Source organism: Gastrolobium bilobum, unplaced genomic scaffold (assembly GCF_033153095.1).
Source record: "Gastrolobium bilobum isolate Gb01-03AN ecotype WA unplaced genomic scaffold, APGP_CSIRO_Gbil_v1 utg7782, whole genome shotgun sequence".
Taxonomy (NCBI): Eukaryota; Viridiplantae; Streptophyta; class Magnoliopsida; order Fabales; family Fabaceae; genus Gastrolobium; species Gastrolobium bilobum.
In genome coordinates, this window is record NW_026899380.1 from 255,889 (window position 1) to 279,601 (window position 23,713).

The window sequence follows — 23,713 nt, forward strand, 5'->3', positions numbered from 1 at the left end:
TGAGAAATTTTTTAAACTTTAATATAATAAAACCTGATCAATAGCAAAAAAAATTTATCATGAACTTAGATTGTATATGCAAATTTCGAATTATTTTAATAAATAAACTTTTTTCTGATAGCTAATGCATAGAAAATGAAAGTTCTTGGTAAAATTAGGGTGATAAAATTTCAAATTATTTTAATCATATATGCATAGCTCTGATACCAAATGAATAAGATAATTTTCAACTCATTGATAAATCAAAGATAGGAACGAGAAGATGCTAATATGTGGAGGGCTAGTATAGATATGTGGAGTTATATCAAATTACTGATTGAGAAAATTACATTATGTTTTACTTTTTTTTATTAATATCATTGTATTTCTTTGTTATCTTTTTATTAACTCTTGTAATTTTGAATATTTGTTAAAAATATATGATTTTTAAAATCTTATAAATTCGTATTGTCCTTTCAAATCTTATAAATTATATTAAATTCCTTTAAAATTCAATCTTATAAAATCTTAATTGTAAAAAAAAAAGTCTTTAAAGTCACTACAATTTTATATAATCTTTTAAAATCTATAAGATTTTTTATCTCAAAATAATCTTTTAAAATCATAATCAAATACACCGTTTAAGAGAAATTTTTCAAGTATTATTATTATAAGCTATTATGTATATATATAAAAGGGATAGATTATTCTACCTAATTTTTTTTTGTCTACAACTCTCCAACACCGTTAGATCAGAATATCAAGAGAAGAAAAAAAAATAAAAGTTAGTTGAAATTCTGATTTAACGATGTTAGAGAGGTAGTAGAAAAAGATAGGCAAAAAAAAAAGTATCCCATATGAAAATTAAAATGATTTTTTTGTAAGTATCTTAATGTTTCTTCAAAACTAAAATGAAAGTTAAAGAGATCGTTCCTTGTGACCTCACCTGAGTCAATATTAGTGTGTTGGTAACCTTAACATTCTTTCTAACCTGACAAACATTTCGGATCACCGCATGACTACTTCCCCAATTTATCCATATTTCTCTCTCTCCTCCTGAAATATTGAGCAACCCACACCACACAAAAACGTTAGGAGACACACAAATCATTTTTCCTTTGTCATCTTTTGCCTTTTTTTGCTTCTGGCTATTCATCATTATTGGGTTTTGTTTTGTGAGACACAAACTGCTATTGCTTTTTTGGGTTTCAACAATCCCTTCAAAAGATTTTAGTAATATAGTCAATTGCCTTACATAATTTTCATTGCATGCCATATATTTCTTGTGGTTTCTCTCTTTGGGTGCGTTTGGACACCATTGTTATTCCCTGTGACTGTTGATGAGTTAAACCACCTTTGTAGTTGGAGCTGTTTCAAGTTCCAAGAAGATGGGGTTTTATGAAAACAAAGAAACTGGAGAGAAAAGTGAGGCAGGGGAAGATTATAAAAGTGATGGCGAGCCTTTGAGCAGGCAAGTGAGTGAGTCTTCTATCTATGCAACTGATGTGGAGGAAGATGATGACGTTGGAGCCAAAATACAACTGGGTCCTCAGTGCACTCTTAAAGAGCACCTTGAGAAAGATAAGGTTTGTGGCCATATTCATCTATTAAAGATATTACTATAAAATTATTAAAGTAATTATTATTTATTAACTTAAGCTAAGATTTGTGCAAATACTATGTGTTAGAGATATTAATATATAACCCAATGGGTGCAGCTCAGTTGGTAATTTGGCGCTGAGTTAGTGGGGTTGGACATGTGTTCGATTCCTGCTGAATGCATTCTTGGGGAGGGGGCTGAACCTTTAGTCATCACTGCTCCCCCGCACTCCGGATTAGTCCCATAGCCGGCTCAAAGAGTCGAAGCTCGTGGGGATACCGGAGGGAGTCAACTCGCCTCAAAGAGGTAATTAGGGTTGGGTAACTCCAAAAAAAAAAAAATATTAATATAAAATAATTAATGTGATGATCATAGTTTAAACATTTGGATTGAAATTATTCTTCACTGCATGGAATTATTAATTAACCTTTTTTTGCTAACATGCTCTTACTTTCTTCCATATTAATTCTCTTTCTTTGTTTTTCTTTGTTGGATTCTGGGATCATAGGACGATGAGAGTTTAAGGAAATGGAAGGAACAACTTCTTGGGAATGTGGATGTGAACAACGTTGCAGGTGTATATCTCTTAATTGTATTGATCCCATACAAGCTACTTGTAATATTTGAATTTGCATTAACTTTTTTTTAATTTATAAAAAATATAAGGCTTCTATTGTCCTTCTGCTTCTATATTACAACGGTGTTCATGACTGGTGCAACTAGTGGAGGATAAATATGAGGAACCATGCAAATTGGCTTTTTCCTATTCTGTAATTAACATTGAGGAATCATAATAATTTCAATGTAATCAATCCATTAAACTTCAAAACCTTTTTAACAATAGTTGGGAAGATTTATTTTACGCGTGAATTATATTGACAAACTTTTTTTTTATAAACTTACAAATTATATTATGTCTTACCAATAAGACTTTACTTAAGAGTGTCTTATCAGTAAAATATAGTGTAGTTTGTAAATATAATTTTTCCATTATTTTATAGATGAAGTGGATACACGTAATATACTTATTGTATGTTCTCTTATTTTGTCCTTGTATATATCAATTAACTTATGTTAATGTTTCTTTCCAGAAATTCTGGATCCTGAAGTGAAAATTACCAGTCTGTCTATCGTCTCTCCTGGTAGGGATGAAATTGTTCTTCCTATTCCTGAAAGTGGAAATCCAAAGGGTTTATGGTTCACTCTTAAAGAAGGTAGTCATTACCGATTGAAATTCACATTCGAAGTGAGCAATAATATTGTGTCTGGCTTGAAGTACACCAATACTGTCTGGAAGACTGGTGTCAAGGGTAAGTTTGTTATGCCTAATTAATGTCCACATTCCTAATATGCACCATTCTCTCACAACAAGTCTCATTTTCAGTGGACAGCTCAAAAGAGATGCTTGGAACTTTCAGCCCTCAGACAGAGCCTTACACACATGAGATGCCAGAAGAAACCACACCCTCAGGGCTATTTGCAAGAGGACAATATTCTGCAAGATCAAAGGTAATATATATTACCACGTACATTAATAATTGATTGTACAAATGTAAATGGAGAAAGTGTGTCTCCTTTTATAACACACAAACTTAGGTCATTTTATAAAGTGAGAGATAGATACAAAGAGGTAAGACCCACACTTTTATTTTATTTTTTGTCTTTATTTTTTTGTGGGACTCACACTTTTTTGTGTCTATCTTTCTCTTATAAAAGGACCTAAGTTTGTGTCCTTTAAAAATACACACATTTTTCCGAATATGTGTGTGTGCATGTACTTCCATATTTGGATGAATTTTTCCTATTTAGATGGCTGCTAAAGCAATCACTGTTTGTCCTTTTCAATTTATTTTTCCAGTTTATCACTTAATTTTCCAGTTTATTACTTAATTTTCCAGTCACTGAGTTATAAAATCTGAAGTGGAGCTTTACTGTTTTACGTAAACTGGTAGCTGAGAGTAACATTCATGTTTCCTTTTATTGTTGCATAATAATGTCACTAATGATACAACCATATACTATATTGTTTTTCCTTTTTCAGTTTCTTGATGATGACAACAAATGCTACTTGGAGATCAACTATACTTTTGACATTAGGAAGGATTGGGCTTGAACATGGATGGCCATCTTCCCAATCTGCAATTGCAATAGTGACTCTCCTTTATTTAGTCCAATATATTTTAATTTCTATTTGATTGATTTAAGAAATTCAGATATCTTAGGTACTGAATTCCGGCTTGTACTAAATTTTGTTTGATATTGACTAAAAGAGACATAGACAAAGAGGATACTTTGGCAACTTTCCCAATAAAAGTGCCCCGCTTGTCTCTTTTTTGTGACTCTCCTTAGCTCACTATTTTTGCCAATCTAAATCTGGACACAGTAACCTTTTTGGTGGTCGGGTTGCTTTTGAGTCTTCACTGTAATTTGAAGCAATTAGGAGTGAAATGGAAGAGAATTTTCCATTTGCTTCAGCTACTGGCTGCTGTGGTCTCTTGCCTTTTTCGGTTATATAATTTCTTATTTTTTTGGTTCAATCCTCATAACCTTTAATATCTATATTGTGATTGGTGAAACTTGAGTCAGTGGTATTCACGATTCTGCCATTGGTATTTACTTTTCTTATAATTTTTGTTGCACTTGCTTATTTAAAACTGAGTACATCAATTTTTAACGTTATTTTAGTCCCTTTGTCCCAGTAATACACTTGGAAAGCCTAGCCCAATATCTTGGATGGTTACATGCACAAGCCTAATCAATTTAATGAAGCTTGACCGCTAAGCCCATTAAGAGTCTTGAACAACCCCTGACGACTTTCGTCTCGGTCTCCATCTTGGCTGCATTAATGTAACTATCACATGATTGCATCTATATCTGTAGTTTATATATTATGGACATCAACCTTTCAAGAGAATTTTTAAAATATGTTATGGGCTCAAGAAAGAATCAATTTAAATCCTCTAATTGTTTATGCTAGACCAACTATTTTTCTAGCGAACCTGTAAACACTTCTGCTACAAAAAACGGTTGTGATAAAAAATGCTCTATTTTTCGTGCTTCCGATTATAGAGGTTCATATTCTAGAAGATTCAAGAAAAACAATAGAAAGAGGAGATTGAAGGAAATGAAAGAAAGAAACCTCAAATGATATTAATCTTAGTACGACAAGTATAGACCAAACATTGGGTTCCTAAAAAGATCACTAAAGGTCTATAATTTCACTACCCACAACTCCACAAATAAACTCTATAAATAAGAAGAAAAATATAGGTATAAGTGTATAACATTTACTCTCTCTCAATACTTATTGTTACTGTGCACACACATCATCTCCTTAACTATGTCGTATCTCTTTTGTGAACAGTGATTTATTTACCCCTTAAAGATATCTCTTTCCTAAATATCTGAGACCGTTAAATCCAAAATCAATCCACTAATTCGTGATTAGACATTTCTCTCAATAGAATACAACAAAAGATTTTATTAATCTTATGTTACATGAGATAGTTATCTCATGTCATAGAGACAAATTAATGGGCTCTACCACTTGAAAAAAAAAAAAGATGACACAGTTATCGAAGGGTGTGTAGGAGAGAAAACTTATCTCATGTGACATGAGAATAGTTTTTCCCTACAACAAAATGGTTTTTCCCAAAAGCCAAATATTGAGATGGTCGATTGAAATGATGAGTAATCAAGTTACATCACTAGCAGTAATTTTTAATATAAAATTATCGAACCAAATTTATTGCCCTTGATTATCAAAAACTAAATATGGCTAAACTAATATTGTGACGTAATACAAGATGCTTCTCCTCTATGAAATGTAGCTTGCTTAAACTGCTGTATTTGGTATTATGTTTCTTCAAATTCATGAGAAATTATTATGAATTTTTCTAATGGCTTGAACAGCAACATCATTCATTACATCAATGTGTAGTCACCTTGTGCGAGAGGACGCGTAAAAGATTGAAAGACCCACCAAATCGAATGGAGTTATAGAATCAGCCTAATAGGGCTATCCTAGCTGCCAGTCACATTGACACCGATCTCTCATCTTCCTCATTTCTACAATTTCTCCTTTTGCTTCCTCTTCAACGAGTTGAATATTCTACTAGTTTCACCCCTTTCTTTAACATCTTCCATCCCTTTACTTTTGCTTTAATTTCAAGAAGGAAATTTACAATCAATGAACAGTGAACTTTGCCAAATTAGTGATGAGTTTGAATCGCTTAACCACTTGCTTTGTTTATAACATTTTGATGTTGTCATGTGACTTGGAATAATTAAAATGACTTGTTTAACGATATTCATGTGCACTAATTAGTCAGATTAGGGCATTGACATTGCCGCTGCACCTAGTCCTGCAATGAGACAAAAGCTATTGAACCGTTGGTTAACAATAATTAAAAACGTAATTAATGTGAAGAGATAATTTGATTTGGTCCCCGATCTATAATTAGTATAACCATTTATGCTTGATTTGACCGCGGGTCCCAATAAACTTCACATGTTTAGCAGTTTGCTAGCTAATGCTTAAATAACTGTCCCCCATTAACATGGTTTTTTTGGCCTTGTCTTCAATTTCGCTAAAATAACCAGATGATTAGTGAAACTTAATAAATGTTGATAGCGCCATATGTACTGCTACTTGTAGATTACAGACATGATACTAATTGCTAAGGCAAAACTTGCCTTGTTTTTTAAACATTCGGTAACAATAATAATTTGATTCCATTCTACCAACTGTTTAACTCGAAGGAAAAAGTTGGTATAAGTATTGTAAAATAAAAAAGGGAATGTAGTAATTTCTACGATGTGACAAAAAAAGTAATTTGAATATAATAATTTTCATATGTACAAGAAAAAAAAAATGATGATAATTCTAATGTTGCAGTCATCTTTTCACAGTCGAATAAATCATTTAAATTAAGGGTTTGATATTATACGAGATAAAATTATCTTCTACACATATATAAAATTATACAGGGTCCATGCAGTGGCGGAGCTAATATAGGAGGGGAAGGGGACGAAAATTAAATTTTTGTCATACATAATATCAATATTTTCTCTACCTATTGACCTCACACTTTTATGGAACTCATTTTGGTAATTTCTTACCAAAATATTAACATTTGTTGAGATATATAGTCTCACCCAACAGCTTAAGCTTTTTGGTTGAATTGGTTCTTTACAACATTTAATAACATTTCAAAGACTGAAAAATATACTATTGGTCGGATACAATAGACATAAAAAGTAGTTTAAAACAATAATTAAAAAAAATGCCTTCATTCACGTTAACATTAACTAAAACAATGCTTTTAATTATATTTTATTAAAAATAAAAAGACTGCAATCAAGTTGCCCCAAAAAATGAATTTTTTAAGTTAGAGCAAACTCATTTTCTCTGTACGAAATCACTACACAAAGAGAAACACAATCATACAAGTGAAAAGAGAGCAAAGCAAAAAAGCAAAGTTTTTATTAACCAAAACATAGCAAATGAAAATAAAAAGGAAAATGCAAAAAAGGGTACCGCAAAAAAGGTACACATAACACACACATTAGGTGAAGTGGAGGTAGATTTCAACTTGGGTCTCAAATCAGAACTTTCAGAAGAAGCACATTTAACAGTAACAACAGTACCACATCTAGCCTTCAACAACATTAAATTATTTTTTTTCTTTTTTTTTAGTGGGGAGGGGAGGCGGCCGCCCATGCTAGCCTCCCCCTAGCTCTGCCCCTGGGTCCATATAAGGTCATGTGAAGAAAAAAGAGAGAGAGAAAAATATGAGCTACATATACTTTTATGTGTGTCAGAGATAAATTTATCCCCTCTAACAAGAACATTAAACCATGAAATTAATGACGTGATTATGATTTTACACTTTCACGAATGGCATTGGGAATGATAAATAATGGATAACTTTTATATAAAATAAGAAATCAACTCATGTTAATGATTAGTATATGGGAAAAGTGTGTGTCATTTTAAATAATGTGAAGCTGTGTCATTTTAATAGAGAGAAAAAGATAGATAAAGGAGGAGAGAGAGTTGACAAAAAAAAATAAAAATGTGAGTCCCACAACTTTGTGAAAGTGAAAGGATATAAGTTGTGTCATTTAAAATGATAAACAATTTTCCTTTAGTATATATGTAGAGTTATTGAGTTAACTTAAATTTGTGAGAAAAATACGTAATGTTCATGTCTTGGAGTCTTATATCATGTGTCATTATCTTAATTTTTTCATTCCAAAAAAAGAATATGATAAGTTACTTCTCTCATATATATTTTTTAACATTTGGCCTTAAAAATTAATTTCATTAAATAGATTCAAATAATTACATAAATATTAATTTAAATATTTATACAACTTAAATTTCCTAAAATAATAATATCATATATTTTTTTTGGAAAAATATCATGAATGATTCTAAATGACTACTATTCAGACAAATTATGTCATGAAAGGTAAAATCCTAAAATTATTCATCTTCATTATGAATGATATTGAGTAATTTTGACAGCAATTCCCATGCCATGTGATATTATAACGAGTAAAGTTTCTTTTGGATCCTTAATAAAAAATACAGTCCCCACTTCAGTCTGTTGTGACCCAAGTGGGTGAGCCCAATCAAGGCAAGCCCAATCGCAATAGAAGAAAGCCTGTGTACCTAAAGGACTATTGTCTTTAAATACTTGTACCCATTGTCTTTAAATACTTGTAAGGATACTTGTAAGGCCCATAGTGTTTAAATACTTGTAAGGCCCATTGTCTAGAAATAGATATGAGTTGAGTAGTTAAACAGTGTAATAGAAAAGCATTGTAAGAAAAACTATATTAAATAGCCCTGGGGGCGTAACAGAATAGACAGAAAAGATTGGACAATTCTCTCTCTTCCTCCTTACTTCTCTCTAAACGGTTATTCACCTTTGAATCTCTCCTTCTCTATCTTTCAGATCTGAACTAAACCCCTTCATTGGTGTTTTCATTGCTCCTCAACCTACCTGCTATGGCTGAAAACACGCGTTTAAGGGATCTGTCACAGCGTTTTGAAACTTTGGATGAACAATTCCGAGCTGCAGAGACTGTTCGTGCACAACAGTATTTGGGTTTGCAAGAATCCAACTCTCAGTTACAGGAGTCCTATCTCCACTTACAGGAATCTCAGAACCGTTTACATGTAGATCTGGCTCGTCTTCTGGAGTTGCAACAAAATTCTCCGGGACGCGGAATTTTGGGTTCTGGTCCGCATGGTAATGATAATTCCAGAGCGCGCCAAGTCAAGCTTGATTTTCCTCGTTTTTCGTCAGGTGATCCAACTACTTGGATCGTGGCTGCGGAACGATATTTCACCTTCTACCAGGTTCCCTTACCAGATCGTTTAAATTTAGCTGCCTTCCATTTAGATGAACCTGCTGCTAGTTGGTTTTATGGTTCGGATCAAAATGGTTTAATGCCTGATAGGCGCACGTTTTGCACGGCTGTTCTTCGCAGTTTTGGGCCCTCTGAATTTGATGATCCTGCAGGAGCCTTGGTTAAAATTCATCAAACTGGATCTGTGTTGGATTACCAATCCACATTTGAAAAACTAGTGAGTAAGGTGCCTGGCCTTACAGCTCCTTTGCTACGGAGCATTTTTATTTCTGGTTTAAAGGCCCATATACGTCGCCTTGTTTTGACTCATAAACCTCAAGATTATCATGAGGCCTTTTCTCTGGCACGTGTGTATGAGGATCAATCTTCTGACTATAAACCTTCGCGCACCTGGTCTAATCCACCAAAACCTCCACCGAACCAGATAAGCTCTACTCTAAGCTTAACCAACAAACCGCATTCTTCTCTGCCCTCTTCGGGTCCATTGGCTGCCATTCCTATTCGTCGGCTTTCTCCGACAGAGATGTAGGTGAAACGTGAGAAGAATTTATGTTATACATGTGACGAACCATATTCTTTTGGTCATAAGTGTAAGGGTCGTGCTACTCTTCTGTATGTGGAAGGAACAGATGTTGATCCGAATGATAGTTTTCAGGAGGAGGTTGTTGAACTCCCTACGCATGATATTACTTCCGAAATCAGCCTCAATGCTCTTTTTGGCCACAACTGCTCGCGGTCTTTTCGTCTCACAGGGTCACTACAAGGGAAGCCTATTCAAATTTTGGTGGATGAGGGTAGTACCCACAATTTTATAACGGAGCGTATGGCTAATTTCCTTGATCTCACCTTGCAACAGGTGTCCCCTTTCCTTGTACAGGTGGGCAATGGAGATGCTCTGCGGTGTCATGCTTTTTGTCCTGCTGCCTCTTTAATGCTTCAGTCCCACGTTTTTGTTGTGGATCTTTATGTGTTGGATCTCAAAGGGGCGGATGTGGTATTAGGGGTCCAATGGCTTGCGACTCTTGGGCCGATTGTCACAGATTATTCTAAAATGACTATGACTTTTCAACATTTGGCCACTACGGTCATTTTACATGGCAACTCAAATATTGCACCCACACCGATTACTAATGCTCAGTTCCACAAATTAATGGTCCAGAAATCTGTCTCTTCATGTTTTATGTGTGTCACTAGTAATGTACCAAACCAGCTTTCTATACCCGCTCAAGCCCAAACACCTCCCTCTATTCAACAAATTTTACACAAGTTCCAAGATGTCTTCGCCACCCCTTCATCTTTACCCCCTGACAGAAACTGTAATCATTCCATCAACCTCTTCCCAAACTCGAAACCTGTTCAAGTAAGACCCTACTGATATCCACATTTTCAGAAGACGGAGATTGAGAAAATGGTTGCTGAAATGTTGGATACTGGTATTATTCAGCCCAGCCGTTCACCTTTCAGTTCACCGGTTATTTTGGTCAAAAAGAAAAATGGGACGTGGCGTTTTTGTGTTGATTATCGCGCCCTTAATACCATTACTATTCCGGATAAATTTCCTATTCCTACAGTTGATGAACTGATTGACGAGTTGCATAGTGCCCAGATCTTTTCAAAGCTTGATCTTCGGTCAGGCTATCACCAAATAAAAATGAATCCACTGGATGTTCACAAAATGGCATTTCGAACCCATAGCGGTCACTTTGAGTTTCTTGTGATGCCTTTTGGGCTGTCTAATGCCCCGTCTACCCTTCAGGCCGCTATGAATCACATATTCACTGGGTTTTTGCGTCGTTTTGTTGTCATTTTCTTTGATGATATTTTGGTGTATAGCCCTTCTCTACAAGCACATGAAGATCATTTAACTCAGGTGTTACAGATCCTGCGGCAACATAAATTCTTTGTTAAAATGAATAAATGTTTATTTGCAGTGCAGGAGATCCAATTTTTGGGCCACGTGATTTCGGCAGCTGGGGTTAGTCCGGATCCTTCCAAAGTCCAAGCGGTGTGTGATTGGCCGATTCCTAATTCTGTAACGCAGTTACGAGCTTTTTTGGGACTCTCTGGTTATTATCGCCTTTTTATTCGTGGATACGCTATGGTTGCTGCCCCACTTACTGATCTTCTGGCCAAGGATGCTTTTCATTGGACTTCAGCAGCTGAGCATGCTTTTGTTTCTCTTAAGCATCTCCTTACCACCGCTCCCATTTTAGCGTTGCCAAATTTTCAGCTACCCTTTGTTTTGGAAGCTGATGCTTCAGGGGTTGGCGTTGGGGCTGTATTGTTGCAGGATAGTCATCCTATTGCTTATTTTAGTCGCAAGCTTTCCAAGCTCATGCAACTGAAATCTACCTATCTACGTGAGATGTACGCCATCACTTCGGCTGTTGCCAAGTGGCGCCAATATTTGCTGGGATCCTCTTTCATCATCAAAACGGATCACCATAGTTTGCATCACTTAATGACACAAGTGATCCAAACTCCTGAGCAACAACAATTTCTCGCGAAATTGTTGGGCTACAACTATTCAATTCAATTCAAATCTGGCAAACATAATGTTGTGGCTGACGCTTTGTCGCGCCAACCGGAGGGGACTTCTCCTATCACAGTCCCCACCTTGTTGATTTTGTCTACACCTACATCTCATTATAGTTCCATCATACAGACTGATTTACAAGCAGATCCCTATGCTGCACAAATTTGTAATGAATTACAATCCAATGCATCTAAATGGCCTCACTGGCAGCTCCAAAGTGGATTGCTTTTTCATCATCACCGGTTGTACATTCCAGCAGCTTCATCACTGATACCACTCTTGCTACATGACTTCCACTCTTCCAAAATTGGGGGCCACGCAGGTGTTCGACGTACTTTCCTCCGTTTAGCAACCAAGTTCACCTGGAACAAAATGAAGAAAGATGTTCAGGAGTTTGTTTAACACTGTGAAGTGTGTAAGAAAGCTAAATCGCCCAATCATGGCCCCTACGGATTACTACATCCGTTACCCATGCCGGAACTCATATGGTCCGACTTAACAATGGATTTTGTCACACATCTTCCAACTTCATCTGGGTTTACGGCGATTATGGTGGTGGTGGACAGACTTACAAAGGGGGCCCATTTCGCGGCTTTACCGACGAAATACTCTGCATCTAAAGTAGCTACGGTGTTTTGGGACACGGTGGGGAAGTTGCATGGCCTTCCCCGTTCCATTGTTTCTGACAGAGACCCTATTTTTCTCAGTGAGTTTTGGCAAACTCTATTCAAACTTCAGGGCACACAGTTGCATTTTAGCTACGCTTACCACCCACAGACGGATGGTCAAACGGAGCGGGTTAATCGAACTTTGGAACAGTACCTCAGATGTTTTGTTCATGAGAATCCGACTGCGTGGCATAAGTTCTTGAGTTGGGCAGAGTTTCATTACAATACTGCTCATAACCGGTGTACTGGAACTTCTCCATTCCGGGCGACTTTTGGGCGTTTTCCTTCGGATTTGTTATCCTACACCTTAGGTTCCACTTCGGTTGAAGCAGTGGACTCAGATCTTCATCACAGGTCCATGATCCTGTCATCATTAAAACACAGTCTACAGAAAGCCCAAGCTGAGATGAAAGCACATGCAGACAAGAAACGGAAAGACATCACCTTTAATGAGGGAGATTTGGTTCTTCTTCGCTTACAACCTTTCCGGCAGCTCACCCTGCACCGTCGTTCTTGTAACAAGCTCAGCTTACGTTTTTATGGGCCGTTCTGAGTGCTTGAACGTATTGGGAAGGTTGCATACCGTCTTCAACTTCCTCTAACGTCTCGGGTTCATCCCGTGTTCCACGCCTCTCTATTGCGGCCGTTCTTTCCAGCTCATCGTTATCAGGTTCATGATCTCCCTACGGAATTACGCACTGTTCCGCCACAGCACACACCAGCAGCTCTGCTCTCTCAGCGCAACGTTTGGAGACACGGTCGTCCAGTGGCCCAAGTCCTTGTCCAGTGGGAAGGGTTGTCGCCGGAGGATTCGACGTGGGAGGACGCGGCGTTGTTAAAGGCTCCTCCACGAACCAAGGTCTCTTCTTTTGAGCACCCTCATCACTCAAAGGTCAGCTCCGTTTCTGATGAAGTAGTGCTGGCCATCAATGACTCACAAGTTTCTATGCCAAAGGACACACCTAATCCTCATCCAGAAACCTCAGAGTCCTCAGCCAATCAAGGTGCGTTGGGCCAGATTCTTATCCCTTTGACAACCGCTCAAGCACAGCCACCTGTCCCTATTGTCTCAGCCTCTCCTGTCATGGCTGCCAGCTGTGTTCCACCCAAACAAGACGCTTTGGACGTTTCTGGGCCATCCAACCTCGTGGGCGAGATTTGTTCTGATGAGGAAGGAGTTGTTGTGACCCAAGTGGGTGAGCCCAATCAAGGCAAACCCAATCGCAATAGAAGAAAGCCTGCGTACCTAAAGGACTATAGTCTTTAAATACTTGTACCCATTGTCTTTAAATACTTGTAAGGATACTTGTAAGGCCCATAGTGTTTAAATACTTGTAAGGCCCATTGTCTAGAAATAGATATGAGTTGAGTAGTTAAACAGTGTAATAGAAAAGCATTGTAAGAAAAACTATATTAAATAGCCCTGGGGGCGTAACAGAATAGACAGAAAAGATTGGACAATTCTCTCTCTTCCTCCTTACTTCTCTCTAAACGGTTATTCACCTTTGAATCTCTCCTTCTCTATCTTCCAGATCTGAACTAAACCCCTTCACAGTCCCTTATAAAAAAAATTAGTTTCGAGGTTTCTAAGAAATTAAAAGTGGGCCAATTTAGTTAAAATCGTGGTCCCTCACAAATTTAAAAAAGACCTATATTAATAACTCAAAATGACTAAATTAGGTTCACTTTGAATTTCATAGAAACCAGACGACTAATTTGTTTTTGTAAGGGACTATAATGAGGACCGTATTTTTTTGTTAAGAACCCAAAAGGGACTTTACTCTATTATAATATTCATTTTTCCTTTAAAAATAGCTTCTATTATAAGCTTCTATTTTTTAAAATTAGTATTTATGATAATGTTAATTAATACAATTAGTACGAATACCAAATAGTTAATATAATTATCACAAAATCAAGTGATTATGATATTACAAATTCAAGTGTTGAAGTAATTTCACATATTTAAAAAATTATTTAATTTATTAAAGGAATTGGTTCAAGTGGTACATGTTTGATTTCACTTAAGAAAAGTCTTGGATTCAAGTTTTTGTGAATGCAAAATATCCTCTTTGGAAGAGTTAGCCCTACCATGATGTGATGTTCTCGCCTCAAACATAATTCTCCCTTGTGGGGAATACCCTTGGTTTATCCAAAAAAAAATCATTTAATTTAAACTTTTTGTTATTATATTTATTATGCGCCAATTGTTGACTTTGTAACAAATTAACTTTTGGCCGGATGACATAATTGCATTAGATACATATAATAATTAATTATTTAATTGTATTGATATATAATAATTGAGTATTTCTCTAATTTAAATAGCATATAAGATATTCACTAACACATTTAATTAAAGTATGAACTTTGAAAAAAAAAAAAAAAAAAAAAAAAGTATGAACTTTGAGTGTTCTGAAAGGGCTTGAATTGGCGTGGAATGGGGGCTGGAGACGGTGTTTGTTAGAAAGTGATGCTAACTCAGTGATCACTTTGCTCATCAAGAGTGGAGGAACAGCTCAAGAGTCTCGTTTGGTAACTCACATTCGGGCATGGTTACAAAAGGATTGGGAAGTGCAGTTGGTTCATGTTTTTAGGGAGAGTAATGATGGATGTGTGGACTGGTTGTCCAAATTTCCACTGAATCAACCATTGGTGAATATTGTAAGTGTCTTTGATTCCCCCTGAGATTTTGCCTCTATATTTGGCTGATTTTTCTTTAGTCTGTAATTCTCATAGGATGTTCATAAACTGAGTTGTGTTTGGGGCTTTAGCTCCTCCTTATTTACCAAAAAAAAAAGAGAGTAAACATCAACTGATCTACCAAAAAATATATAATAATAATAAATTAACATCAACTGCTTTAACTGTTTTCGAACTTATCCCAGTATTAGTTTTCTTTTCTCCTTGGGCCTGTTGGCACTTGGCACCCTCATAAATTAAAAAAATAAAAATAAAAAATAATCATCATCAGCCCTCAATCATCAACAATACGATTATAGTGTGGTAAAATTAAAATAAAAAAGTAATATTGAATGTGAATTCAATTGAAGAACTAATTCTCTTGTAAAGTAATTCGTTCAAATTTAAATTGTATAAATTAATTTACCAAAACAAGTTGTATAAATCAATATCAATTCATTCTTCTTCTTTTTTGAATACAATAATAGCACTAAGGTTTGAATCTACAATCTCATATAAATTACCTAAATCTCTCGTATTCCTAGTGGCTTATCAATCAATCTATTATTCTTACTAAGTTGTAGTGCTTTTATTGTTTTCTTTAAAGTTATATCCGTTCTTATTAAAGAAGATATTTTCTCCTCTCGTTAAAACTTTGCAAATAGAAATGGTTGTATGTTTTATGGGTTTAGTGTTTATTTTTTAAAGGGCATAGAGTTATATTATTTTAAGTTTGAGAAAGACGTAATAAAAATCATAAAAGAGAAAGTTGGTATTTTTTAAATTTAAATTTTAAATAAAAAATACTAAGTTATGTCTTTCTCTCACTTAAAATGACACAATTTTATATCTTTTAAGAGTTAAAATATTCTTACTACTAAATATTCCTACTATCAATCTACTACCACTTTTCCACCGTTGGATCCCATTTTTCAGTAGACAATCTCTAAAAGTTTCTGAATAGAGAAAAAAAACAGCTTTTGATGTATTACTGATAGTTAGGGGTGCTAAAAAAACCAAGGGTCTTTGACTCGGCTCGTGAAGGCCTGAACTTACATGTCTGAAATTGGTTATTGGAACCAGGCTTGGACTTGTATAAAAGCTCGTTTAATAAAAAGGTCTCAGGCTCCAATTCAAGAGCTTGGCCTTGGAGCCTCTCAGGTTGACCTAGTATATTAATTTTTATTTTTATTTTATATTTATTATACTACTTATAATAGCCTCCTCTCTCTCCTCAATTCATTTCACCCTATTTTTTTGGTTAAATAGATTTTTTGAATAATTTTGTTCTATATTATGTTGTTTGGATATACATTGAATTTATGAATATTTATGGAATTACTAGTGTTGTTGATTGTATATTCTGTTTGGATAAACTTTTGTTGTATTTTTTTTTTGTTAAACATGTTAAACCAGACTTTTATTTTTTGTAAATAAGACATGTCATAGGCCTATAGTTATATTCATAACAGGTAACAGGCTAGATCAGGCTGACACATTTAAACACAGGCTTAGTCTTTTAAGACCAAAGCTCGGCTTGGCTCGGCCCCTTAACACCCCTAGTGATAGTACATATAAAAGAACAAACATTTTTCGAATGTTTTATTCTTACAATTTTCAAACGCGGTTCTTCTTTCCTAAATCTCTTTCATTCTTATTCATTTAATATATTTAACTTCATCGAATCAATTTTTACCCCTCTAGATATATTTCAAAACTTTATTGTGTGATTTTGTATTTACATTCACTCTATTCAATGTGAGATGATTGATCACCTTTAGTATGGACGAATAATCATGATTATTTTCATATCAACACTATTGAAATTTATGTATCTTACGAGTACGATGAAAGCCATTCTTATAATAAAATGTGTGAATCTAACTTCAATGTCGTATTTCAATAAAGAACTCAATACTATCACACATAGGGCTTGAGGAATTAATCTGTATTATATTACAATGTTAAACTAACAAATATTGTTAAACTTATGTAGTTTTATATTATTTTAAATTTTTTTTTAAAACTTTTGTTATATATGCACTCTATTTAGTTTTTATTTTCATATTAATCTTGCTATCTAATTTTCTTGTTATTATTATTTTTAGATTCCTGCCAAGGTTTATTTTAATTTTTTTTTATATATTTGATTATTGAATTATAATGTTGTACCATGTAAATCAATATTATAAGGTTTAATTAGATTATATGTAATAATTTTTTAAAAAATAGTACATTTTCATTCCAAATAATTTCTTTAAAGTTTATATAGTCAATTTAATGATAATAAAGGAATAAAGAAGAAAGATAAAAAAAAGAAACTGACCATTTAAACTAGCTAGTTAACTAAATGATATATTTCGCATCATTTTGAATTTAGTGAGATTTTTTTTATAAACATGTTATAATAAATAAATAAATAACGAAATATTCACCAAAAAATAAAATAAAGAATGAAATTATATCAATTCTTAAAAAAGATATTTTTTTAGTATATAAAATATATTAATTATATTTTATGTCACTCGTATATTGTACTTTGTAATAATCTTATTTTATCATTCATTAATTGGTATATGTAACATTACTTTATAATTAATGAATGATAAAATTATTTTATGTAGGAAATAATTGTTTTCTTAGATAACTTCTCGAGAGAACTTATATATATATATATATATATATATATATATATATATATATATATATATGGGTTTGTTTTTTCTGCAGTTACTGCAGATAAATTATCTGCAGTAAGCCCAATACGACGTCGTTTTGGAGCAGAAATCATGGTATTTTTGTAATTTTAATTTATTTCAGAGTTATAATAGTCTTTATATTTATAATTTTTTAAAATTTCAATACCAAAACGACGTCGTTTTGAGAATAAATGCAGATAACTTATCTGCGTTAACTGCAAAAACATTTTTTCATACACATATATATATATATATACACACATATATATATATATATATATATATATATATATATATATATATATATTCAAATGGACCTCTCAAAACGGACGCTTAATCAGGATTCAGGAGTCATGTGTTTCTATGAAGTACCGACACTTCAAAATTCCTGATGTGTCGTGTCCAACACTTTTCGATGCTCGCCGACACTCCAATACTCGTTGCAAAGACTCAAAAAAGGTTCAAAGGTTACGTTGCGTTGCATTTTGAGTTCCAAGTATTAGATTCCTTGGATTACGATTACTATTTTATTGAGTTTAATATAAACATTTGGGATATCTTATGTTTCTTTGCAAAATTGATGGGTATTATAAGTTTATCTTTATTTTTAATAAATTATTGAATATTAAATATAATATACACTACATAAATTAAAAAAATATATAATATCAAAATGTGTCATAACGTGTCAAAATTTAATATTTTTAGAATTAACGTGTCGGAGTATTGTGTCGTATCTCGTGTCCCGTATCGGTGTCGGTGCAACTAGATGTACTTACAATCTCGTCTAGAGTTAAACTAATTGATTGGGCTAAAGTTTTATGCTTTGTATAAAAAAAATATAAAAAAAAAACACATGACTCTAAAAATTAAACTAGTTTTGTTTCTGAATTTTTCAACTATATCACTTCCAATTCCAACTGCTCCATTCAAGTCAAACTTGCTTATCTCCTACGTAGACGAAAAGGTGTTCTTTCACAATCGTTTCCCCCCTTTTCCCCCTCCTACTGTTCAATTTTATTTATTTCTATTTTTTAAATCGTCTCGCTTATATGTAACATACTTTTGATGTGATCTTCTTCTTTTTTTTTTTTTTTTTTTTGTATATCATCTTCTTCTTTTTTCTTGAGATAATTAATTTGGAAAACTCTTTAAATGATTTTAGCGGCTGTTGTTACATGTTTATTCTTCTTATATTAAATCATAATAATATTAATTGATTACGCCAGAAGAAAGAAAGTAATCCAATATTTTTTATGATAAATATATACAAGTTTGTACCAATATATATATATATATATATATATATATATATATATATATATATATAAAAGTTGTTCATATGTCATCTGTTGTGAATTTAATATTCATGATATTAGAGAAAATTAACTAAAATGAGAAGTAAACATATACAAGCATAATTATCATCTCAATAATCGCATTAGTTGCATTATTGAGAATAGGGGAAAAAAATAAAGAGAAAGGAAAATACCAACCAAACCAGTGTCGGCGGCGGTTGATGTCGTTTGAATTACGAATCGTAGCGATCTATGTTGATGTCATTCTGTTAGGGTCGTGTGTTATGTATAGAGAAGTAGTGGAGACTCAGGAAACGAAACGACGGTGAATAAGGTGATCGTCCAGGGCATGTTTGGCAAATAAATGATTTCTCCACAGTTGGCATGGGGTTATTGTGGGACAACCGAGGAGCAACCAATGTGGCGGTGGTTCTTTCTGGGTGCCACCTGTTGTAACCATCCGTAGAATAAATTTTTGGTGCTATTGCTGCACCAAGATTCAATGCATCTCATTAATGAAAGTATTACACATCATAAGAAAGAGAAAAAATTTGGCAGAATTTTTTTTTTTTTAACTCACATATAATAATTTTATTGGTAGGATTTACTAAATTTTTAGTGCAACAGTAGCACCAAAGATTTATTTGTGTACATAGTCTCAATGTATTGTATTTGTTCCAAATACAAATACATCATATGATGTTCGAACTTGTTCTCATGATATTTTGATGGTCATGGTACATCTCGTTACCATGACATGAGTCACCGACATACCATGGTCCACCACACTGTTTTGCACAAATTATCATGTTCAGGAGTGTTTATGTTAGCCTTCGGCCTTAAGACATTGGGATCTATTTACACAAGACATGAAGAAAAAATCTTCAATGGCAATTGACGTCAGGATTTACAAAAAGGAAATATGTTTTTCATAGTCTATGCAGAAGTGGGTAACACTAGTTAAGAATAAGAGAAAAAAAGAAAAAATTAAGGCTATGTCACTATAAAAAAAGAAGAAACGAAGTTTTTTTGGATTTTTTTCTGAACAAACATGTTCATCCTCAGCTAGAGAAAATATATTGTAGTCAACTAGGTTATCCACGGGAAGCTACATCTTCGACAATCATGTCGGCACTAGGAGACTTAAGTCCTGGGTCAACGGAAGCTATCTCGATTTCTACCTCAGTAGAAGATGATTTTATAAAAGTCTAGAACAATGAAAGCTAAGATTAGAAAATGACTATATACCTGAAGGAAAAAATCATTACTAGACAAGCTAGAAGTCTCATCCGAGAACTCTATAGGTTGGGACACATCCCCAAGAATAGATTTTGGTTCTATTGGATTCCGGCTGTGAGTGCAATCCGACAAGGTTGAATCGGCTAAAGACTTACGGCCACAACCAGTTTAGAACTTAATACAGCATAAGCAAGGCAGGATTCAGAATCAGGATTTTGGATCCAGGTTGTTAGTGGTGAAGAGGTAGTTACAAAAGGAGAATCTTAAATCAAAGGATCAATGGTTAGATGCTTAACATTATGATCCTTCATGTTTTTGGAAGAAGTGCAAGAGGATACTACTATCTTGTATCAGGGTCTCGGGAAAAATGAGCCTAACAACATAAGAATACATAAACCCTACCCACAAAACTACTGAAGAATAACCATTGAAGAATTTAAATTAACGCAAAACACAGAACCACAAACAATGAAAAATCGAATGATATGAGAATTCAAAAGGGTACCTATTTGGAGGAGAACAAGGTGAGGGGAATTCCTTGGATGCCAAGAAGATGAAGCATAACAATCAAGAAAATGTGAAGTTTAAAGAGACCTTTCAACCCAGAAAAACTAGAAAAGGGAGAAGAAACCTTAAGAAAGAAGGAGAAAATTTGACAATGTGCTGAAATGAAAAGAGCAGAAGTAAAAGCAATTAGAAGAAAAGAAAGGTTCAAATGATGAGACACGCGAAACGAAAGGACAAGGGTAAATGCATCATATCACTGACAAACAAGACAATTGAAAAAACATTGTGACAGCCAGCGTTGAATGTGTGAAGTGTGACAACACGACAAATAGCCCTCAAAACGTGTCAGACCAATGAAAAAATGCCACCTAAAGGTGCAATCATTATTCAGAAGATGTCACACAAATATGGGATGAACCCAGATTTACAATCTGGGATGTGCATGAAACTTATACAAAGTAAAGCTCAGCCATAACGCATAAGGGGTTATATCTGAGAATATGTCTGAGTTCAATTAAAATCCAAAATCCTATATTCAATAATCTAGATTTAATTTTCTTATACATAGATGACCGAGCTCTCCAACCAAATCCAGATTATCAGCTCAACATTCGAAGATCTACTTGAACCTGGCTCGTCATATTCAATATCAAGATTATAACTCTATAATTCGAGTCTGCGTATAAAATTCAGTCAAAGCACATCATCCATCCTGATACCTCGGATACTTGACCTACCGAACTTGGGGGAATTGTTATGGACTCATGAGAGACCCATATTCCAGAAGGCCTAATAAGAATCAACACAAAAGGAAGAGAATTCTTTTGTTAATAATGATCTTATCTTAACAGTCAGGCAATCAGACTTGGGCCCCCAAAGAAGCTATTAAAGGTTCAGAACTTTATGACTCATAAGTAAACTTTATAAAACAAGAGGTAAAGCCTACAGATACAAATCTAATCTCTCTCTTATTGTTATGTTGTCACTGTACATACACACCACCCTATTGGCAAACGTCATTTCTATCACGTGCAATGATCAGTAATCTCAAAAATATCTCACCTTTAAATATCTAAGAGAGAACACCAGATATAATATAAATTTACTAGTCTTTGACTAGATATCTCTATTATTCAGAAAGAACAGACTCGCTCACTTTTTATGTATATATGAGATAAAATTATCTCATATAATATAAAAAAAATATTTCCCTTTGCAACACAAAAATCTTATAACATGTACTTTTGGAGACCGAGACAACTCACTAAAGAAAAACTAATATTCCGTTCAATTAGCATAATATATTCATATACTAACTAGATTAATCATCACATACAGTGCATGTGATTTTGGCTAGTTACTATAAACTTTCTTATCTCATTAATGTTTTCTTTTTTAAAATTCAAGCAAGCAATGCGGGCTCAAAAGTATCATAGAACTTAAATAACAAACCAAGAAAAGGTATGATGAAGTAGTTCCCATCATCAGTGAACTGATAAAGATAAGAAAATGATTTTTTTTTTTTTATAGCCAATAAGAAAAGGATTTAAGTTACGCAATGAGTATAGCTTAATAGACAATATAAATCGAGTAAAATGAAAAGAAAATTTGTGTTAAATTCCTATTAAATACATTTTTAAAGATGAACAATTTTTTTTTTTACTGTGAATAAACGTTCACTCGGGATTAATTATATCATCAATGATTGTAGTCATCAACTGAATAGTTTATTTTTGAATTTGCATTAATTATATCATTTTGCTAATATTAATCATTATTTATTTCCTCTTTCCGAGATGATAAAATGGAAAGAAACAAAGAGATGAGAGAGGAAAGGAAAATGGTGGGGTAGAGTGCAAGGTTGGTCTATGATGAATTAAAGAAGTATTAGTTGAAGTGGATATGGAAAGGCCACCATACAACCAGAGGAAGGGGTTTTCCAGAGAAGCATTTTCCATTAAAGTATTATATGTATCCACGGAAGAACCACACTCAAGTTAGAAGCATCTTTGTGCTGTAGGCATCTATCTATTTTCCACTTTATATCTCTCTCTTCAACTCCAGCTGGTAAGTACCCCCCCTCCATTCTATCTTTATATACCCTCCTCACTCCATTCTCATTCTTCGTCCTTCACTTTCTACTTTTTCTTTCTCTGAATTCCTCTTGTTCAGGTCCGTGCTCTTCATTTTCAATCTCATGCCTTTGCTTTCTCCTTTGCTACTTTTATAGTGAATGTCACCCCATTGATGGTTTAGTGCCAAGTTTTAGTTTTTCTTGTTTTTTCACATCTGAATGTCCTTTTTGTTTGCATGGTGCTTGTGATTTTGGATCAGCTTGTCTAGATCTATCTCATTTTATTATGGGGTTGATGTGATTATGTGTACTGTGGCATTGTGTACTTGACTGTCTAACTCGTGTGCTTTTTGACTTGGTTTTTCTAGAACTTGGGAAACTTTCCGGGTAAAACGAACTACTAGTAACGGAATCGATTGGCATTGGGATGATGATATTTTATTTTATTTTATTTTAAATAAAAGGAAAAACTTTTTACATTTATTTCATCAAGGGTCTGATCTCGAATATAGCATTTGGAAATTTGGTCTTCTGCGGCTCTGCGAGTTGTTCTAAATTTATCATTTTTCACTTTTCTTCTTGCTTTTGTACTACCCGGGCTTCAGGGTTGTGAAGCAAAAGAAGCACATTTGAAGTGTTATTCGCTTCCATAAAATTGTGAGAGTATTCATATAATGCTCCGATCTGCAATTGCTTCTACTTACTTTGGTTCAATTGGCATTCGTAGATCTTCACTTATGCATTCCATATTCTGTTGAATATTTTTATTTTCTTGGTTTATGTTAACTTTTGTAGATCTGGTTTCAGCCATTTTGTTAGTCTCTGTAGATGCAAGTACATTGTAGCCAAATTTCTAGTGTTATGTAAAGAAGGGTGGGTGGAAAAATTAAAAGGATTTGCTATTATGTATTGTTGGAGATTGAGTTTGAACTTGGAGTTCATTTCTTCTTCTTTTTTAGGATTATTTAACTTTTGTCACAACTGGGTGTGTTATGTTGAGATCTAACATTCTGGAGCTCTTTTCTTATAGGAATTTGGAGAGGAAAAT

At 34.1% G+C, this 23,713-nt stretch overlaps 1 protein-coding gene across 1 annotated transcript; it reads left to right on the forward strand.

Moving 5' to 3' along the window:
* Nucleotides 1-981: 981 nt before the first annotated feature.
* On the forward strand, nucleotides 982-4,012 carry LOC133290091 (rho GDP-dissociation inhibitor 1). Its single transcript, XM_061488149.1, has 5 exons — nucleotides 982-1,565; nucleotides 2,088-2,154; nucleotides 2,671-2,889; nucleotides 2,964-3,088; nucleotides 3,621-4,012. Exons 1-5 carry the CDS (start codon nucleotides 1,368-1,370, stop codon nucleotides 3,690-3,692), a joined length of 681 nt encoding a protein of 226 aa, XP_061344133.1. The 5' UTR covers nucleotides 982-1,367; the 3' UTR covers nucleotides 3,693-4,012.
* The last annotated feature ends 19,701 nt before the right edge of the window (nucleotides 4,013-23,713 follow it).

Excerpts from the sequence above, each read along its gene's own strand:
- LOC133290091 (XM_061488149.1), top strand. The coding sequence starts at position 1,368 with ATGGGGTTTTATGAAAACAAAGAAACTGGAGAGAAAAGTGAGGCAGGG. Across the intron at positions 2,890-2,963 it reads CTGGAAGACTGGTGTCAAGG|TGGACAGCTCAAAAGAGATG; the intron begins GTAAGTTTGTTA and ends TCTCATTTTCAG. Across the intron at positions 3,089-3,620 it reads AATATTCTGCAAGATCAAAG|TTTCTTGATGATGACAACAA; the intron begins GTAATATATATT and ends TTCCTTTTTCAG.